Here is a 5,903-nt window from a genome sequence, read left to right as displayed (position 1 = left end):
ACACGGTTACCCCATGTTTTCGTACATGGTGTAAAGTAAGTGCTGGCAATTTGTTACTGTTGTTTTTCAAATGCAGTGGAAAAAGATTCCACAAGGTTTATTAAAACATCAGATATATGTTGTTTTCCCTATAGTATCGAGTTTATGGCCTATACCTTCCACCTAAACAGTAGTTATAAAATGTGTTAAATGCTGGACGTTATGGTAAAATCATTCTCTTTGCTACTGCAGCATGTACGTTTTTGTGTGTATGTCTCTCTGTGTAGGTGTGTAACTATCATTTCTATATAATATGCCACTGTGTGTCAGAAATTAATGTTGCCAATACAGGTTGAGTCTTCCTTATGAAAAATACTTGGGACCAGTAGTGTTTTGGAATTTGGATTTTTAAAAAAATGAATATTGGAATACCTGCATTTGCATATATGTATACAATGAGAAATCTGGGAGAAGGGATTGAAGTTTAAATACAAAATTAATTAATGTTTCATATATACAGTGAGCCTTTGGTATCCCCTGGGGCTGGTTCCAGTATCCCCTGTGGATAACAAAATCCATGGATGCTGAAGTCCCAATATATAGAGTGGCACCATAAAATGGTGCCTCTTATATAAAATGGCAAATCCAGGCTTGCTTATTGGAATTTATATATTTTGGGGAATATTTTCAAGCCATGAATCATTGAATCTGTGGATAAAGAAATCTGTGGATACAGAGGGCCAACTGTACCTTATACACATAGTCTGAAGGTAATTTTATACAATATTTTCAATAATTTTGTGCATGAAACAAAGTTTGCATATATTCAACCATCAGAAAACAAATGTGTCACTATCTCAGCCACCCATGAAGTTTTGGGTTTTTTTTTCCTTCAGTATTTCAAATTTTGGAATTCCATGTAAGAAAACCTCAACCTGTATTTTTCAGTGAATGTTTACAATTGCCAATGCAAGGATTGTCAAATTTCAGCCATGAATATTGACAATGTCTGCCACACACATGCAGGAATGTGCATGCAAACACACACACACAAATATATATATAAATATGCAAATATTCAGTCTCACTTGCATCATGTTTTCAGTTACCCAATTTACCCTTCGAGACTGCTGATAAAATATTCGGCATCTTCACCAAAACAGCAGTTGACTCTTCCTAATAAAATTGCTAGCCCTTATTTGATCCATTCTACACGGTTCCCAAATTCTCTTTGGTTGGGTTGTAGACATCTTGAATTACACCAAAACCTGTAGCCTTAAGCTTTCCGGTGAAAAATTCAGGTGACCTCTGTTCTCCAAATTCATTGCAAATGGCATCACCAGTATTTTCATTGCTCTCATGTCTCCTTTATGGCTGGCACAGAAGGAAGATAATGGAGTGTTTGATTAGTGTGGCCTGAAGGCAGCTGAAGCGTTCCAGCCCCAGCGTTTCCTGAAAGGCTGGGGGATGAGGACACAGATGGACAACTTGTGCCTAGTTTGGTTTGAATGTTTGCTCTTCCATAAGGATACATTTTCCTCTCTAAGATTAAAGATCGTAATTGTGAATTACTTCCATTGGCCTTTCCTTCAAGAAAATAGGTCAGCATTTCACCTTTGCCTTTGACGCTGACTTTACCTCGACATAAAAACTCATAACTGGATTTCAATATCCGCTGGACTTCTTCAGTAACCTGTAGATAAAATATCACCAATGAGGTATTAGATAAAGTAAAACCACATGGCAAATTTATTGTGCTCTCTAGAAGCCTTCAACAATAGGTAGGAAGCACAGAAAATGTGTGTTTTGTGCTGGGTCCTCAACTATGGGATTTCCTCTGAGACTTGTTTAGTCCTTTCATCTTACAAGCAGAAGGCAAAATCTATGTCAAGCCTTTGTATATTATTAGTGCAATAGAATATACCATATTATATTAATTAAGGGATGCAGTGACTTAGTGGTTAAGACACCAATTCTGATGATCGGAAGATCAGAAGGTTGGCAGTTCAAGGCCCAAATGCCGCATGATGGGGTGAGCTCCCATCACTAGTCCCAGCTTCTGCCAACCTAGCAGTTCGATAGCATGCAATCAGCTCTTCTTATACACAGATTTTTTATACATGGATTCAAGCATCCATGGTTTGAAAATGTTCAAAAAAAGTATATATTTCAAATATCAGACCTTGATTTTCCATTTTTTGTAAGGGACACCATTTTGCTATGTTTAATGGGACTTGAGCATCCACGGATGTTGTTATCCATGCAGGATTTTGGAACCAAACCCCAGCGTATAACAAGATAAATAAGTACCACTACAGTGGGAAGGTAACAGCATTCGGTACAGTCATGCTGGCCACATGACCACCTGATTTATCTTCAGATAATGCTTGCTGTTTGGCTTAGTAATGGAGATAAACACTGCCCCCTACAGTCAGTTATGACTAGGCATTCATGTCAAGGGACTACTTATCTTTATTATATTAATTACATTCAGGGCCAGCTCATCCATATAGGTGAGCTAGGCACCTCCTAGGGCGCGAAACTGTAGGGGGCACCAGAGAGAAAGAGAGAGAGAGTGGCTGGAGCCAATTAGAAATTCCAGGGCTCCATAGCATGGAACCAGCAAGATGACCAGATGTCCTCTTTTTCTGGGGTATAGCTTTCTTTTCAGTCTTCTGTCCAAGAGGAATTCCAAAAATGTCCTCCCTTTTGAGCAGCACTAAGAAGAATGAATTTATATTTATATGAGGGGTTTCAGCTTTTACTTGGTCATGCCCTCCATTTTACTTGAAAGCCCTACATTTTGCGGTGCCTTGTCCTCCTTTGCGGTTAGGACAGCTGGTCACCATGGGAGCCAAAGGCAGCTATGTAAGACGAATGAGTGAGTTCTGACTTAAACCCAGAGCTGAAGAACCAAAGAAGAACCAAACAAGGTGGTTCCGTGCAAAGCATTGATGTGACGAAGGTATTTGGCAACCGAGACGAGGAAAGTCTGAGGAACTTGGAAGCTGAAGCAGGGTGCCATCCAGGTGTGATGAACCATGACCGGGAAGGACCTTATCTCCTGAGTCGCAGTGAACAGGAAGTGACAGGACAATGGAGGGCTTTGAACAGAACGAGTTGCTTTGAACACGGACTGATCTGAACAGCCTGTCTCTCCTCCCAAAAGAAGAAGTTGAGTAATGGGCTGCAATATTGCAAGACTTCAGCAGCCAAAGTCAGAGGGAAGAAAAAGTATAAAGACCTTTGACTTTCGTCTCCAGTTTGTTGGCATCTACCGCGGCAACGGTGTCATCCCAAACCTTCGAGAACACCTGATCAATGTTCGGCGGAAGGAAAGTGTGTGTGAGTATTGTATGAATGCGTGAGGGAAAGAGCTCTTGATAATCAATGTTTGTGTTACTTTTGTGATTCAATAAATGTTACATGCATGGTGCTTAAAACCAAATTTGGTGTCTCAATGTCTGTGTCAGCCCTGCTGTGAATAAGTCCACAGAGGGAGAGGTTTTCATTATACGCTCTCAGGATAAACAGGTTGCCCTTAACAAACTTGGGCATAACAGTTAAAGTGGCGTCAAACTGCAGCCCTGGTCCTTTCACCTGGTCACTCTACTGGTTTTCTTCTCTTTCTTGTGACACCCTTTTCTGCCCCTTGGGTGAAGATTTTTAGTTTTTAGGGGTCATAGGTGGACCACTACTACCCCAAAAATTCATGGGAAAGGGATCCAGATTTTTCCACATCATTAGAATGAATAATGCTTCCAGCGTGCAAAAGGAATATGTGTGCATTAGTCTCCATTCCAAATGTCGCAGCAATAAAAAAGTCTCTAACGTGCAAAAAAAAAACTAATTGGCTTTTTGACTAATTTTCAATACTATGACGAAAGATTGGAACCTAAGTTTTATGTCATGTTTAGCTTTAACAAACGAAACAGCAGAAATCAAGGAGTGAAAATAATTATGAAGGGCTACGGGGTGCCAAAATATTTCTTCCCTAGGGTGGCAAAATACCTAGAGCCAGCCCTGATTACATTACATTGTATATTAGTTGCAAGGTGCTTTCACTTTATTTCTCTTGGCTTCTATTATTATTTTAAACCTTTTTGTGAAGAAGTTTTTCATTGATCTTGTTAGTTGTAAAAGTTGTGCAAGTATATGATGGTAATTTATTTTGTTTTTTATGACTTTTTGGTAGCATACTACTAAAAACTTTGGATCTTAGGAAAAAAATGTAATATTTTTAAAGCAAACAAATAAATTAATACAAAATCTGTAATCAGAAATAAGCATGGGATGAAGCTATACTGATGAAGGAAAGCAGAAATTATGCAAAGAGAAGCAGATCTACATTGTGTTATCATATACACTGAAGTCTATTTATGCCAATGGCATTCCAAAATCCATTCCAATACTTTCTGCTATATAAGTATATGCTATCTGTGCATAGTCCTAATCTGCCAAAAAGAAGTGCTGCATTTTGGAATAATATTGGCCACCTTTTAAAAAAACAACAACTCCCTCTGGGGTATAAAATTCAAAGGGGAATGTTTGAAAGTTAGGACATATGCTTAAGACATAATTGTTACTTTGGAAAATCATTTAAACAGTGCTAAAAGTTTAATTTAAAAGATTTAAAAGATTTTGAACAGATCTCAGGACTGAAAATAAACACAGATAAATCTACAGTTTGAGCAGAAATGATTGATGAAATATACAGGTTTAAATATTAGCCACAAACAAAAATATTTTTGGAATAACCCTAACCAATAAGAACTTGAACCTGTTTAAAAATAATGACCAAAAATGGATAGAAATAATAATAAAAAAGACTGAAATAGTTAGAGGGATCTGAAATTATCATTGTTGGGTAGGATCACTACTATGAAAATGATGGTATTGCCCAAACTATTATTTTTGTTTCAAGTTATTCCATTTATAAAAAAATGAGAAAACTTTTAAAGATTGGCAAAAGGAACTGACACATTTTATATGGGCTGGCAAAAGACCAAGAATTAAATTTAAAATTTGACATGACTCAAAAGACAGAGGAGGCTTCACATTCCTGAAGGTGAGCTTATATTATGAAACTTGTGTTCTTATATGGTTAAAAGAGTGGCTGATGTTGGAAGAAAAAAAACTGCTAAAGCTTGAAGGATCTGATATCAGCTTCGGATGGCATGGCTTTTTATTCTATGATAATATCAAAGCCAGCTAAAACTTTAATAACTATTTTTTAGAGCCTCAATTTTCCATATATGGAATAAGCACAAATATAGGATATGTCCCAAGCTACTGCTTTGGCTTTCTCCTCATGAGCCTACTACTCGCAAAAGAGATTAAACTTGGATAAGATATAAGATACATAACGAATTTAAGATAAAAACACAAGAAACTCTAAAAGAGGAAAACAAGTATATAAATTGGTTCCTATACAGACAGCTTCATGTGAGATCTCAAATTGACATAAAACAAAGGGCTGGTTCTCACTTGCAATTTACAATGGTTTAAAATACGCCGGTATCAGTTAAATCGAGTCAAAATAACCCTGGTCTTATCCCGCGTTCCGAATCGCTTTCTTTTCTTCGTTCTCATTTACCAATTGATTCGCTTTAAGTGATCCGCTTTCGTTCCTATTCAAATAAAACGGTGTATATATAAACTGGTTTTAGCCTTATTTAGTTCCCACTCACCATTTTGGGACTGTCAATCAAAGCAACGTCATCATAACGTCACTTTTAAATTTCACGGCTTGTTATAAAAGAGCCAATGAGGAGGCGCTTAAAGTGCCTATGAGTCCTGCAATTATTTGTGGGGAAGGATGGTTGAGGGAGAGAAAACTGCCTCCCCAAAGCACTTCTGCTGCCTTGGAAGAAAGACCCCAGGCTGGGGGAGGCTGCAGGCAAAGCAAATTTAGGGAAAGCTGC

General features: G+C 37.9%; 1 protein-coding gene across 1 annotated transcript in view; it reads right to left on the bottom strand.

Moving 5' to 3' along the window:
* Positions 1-839: 839 nt before the first annotated feature.
* LOC121933610 (adenylate cyclase type 1-like) overlaps positions 840-5,903 on the bottom strand; it is a 278,499-nt gene continuing 273,435 nt past the window's right edge. The window contains exon 22 of the mRNA XM_042473590.1: positions 840-1,672. Coding sequence (XP_042329524.1) covers positions 1,337-1,672 — 336 coding nt within the window. The 3' untranslated portion in view covers positions 840-1,336. The remainder of the gene's footprint in view (positions 1,673-5,903) is intronic.

Source organism: Sceloporus undulatus, chromosome 6 (genome assembly GCF_019175285.1).
Source record: "Sceloporus undulatus isolate JIND9_A2432 ecotype Alabama chromosome 6, SceUnd_v1.1, whole genome shotgun sequence".
NCBI classification, from domain to species: Eukaryota; Metazoa; Chordata; class Lepidosauria; order Squamata; family Phrynosomatidae; genus Sceloporus; species Sceloporus undulatus.
Note: the sequence above shows the minus strand (reverse complement) of the source record. Positions and strands in the feature narration are given on the sequence as shown.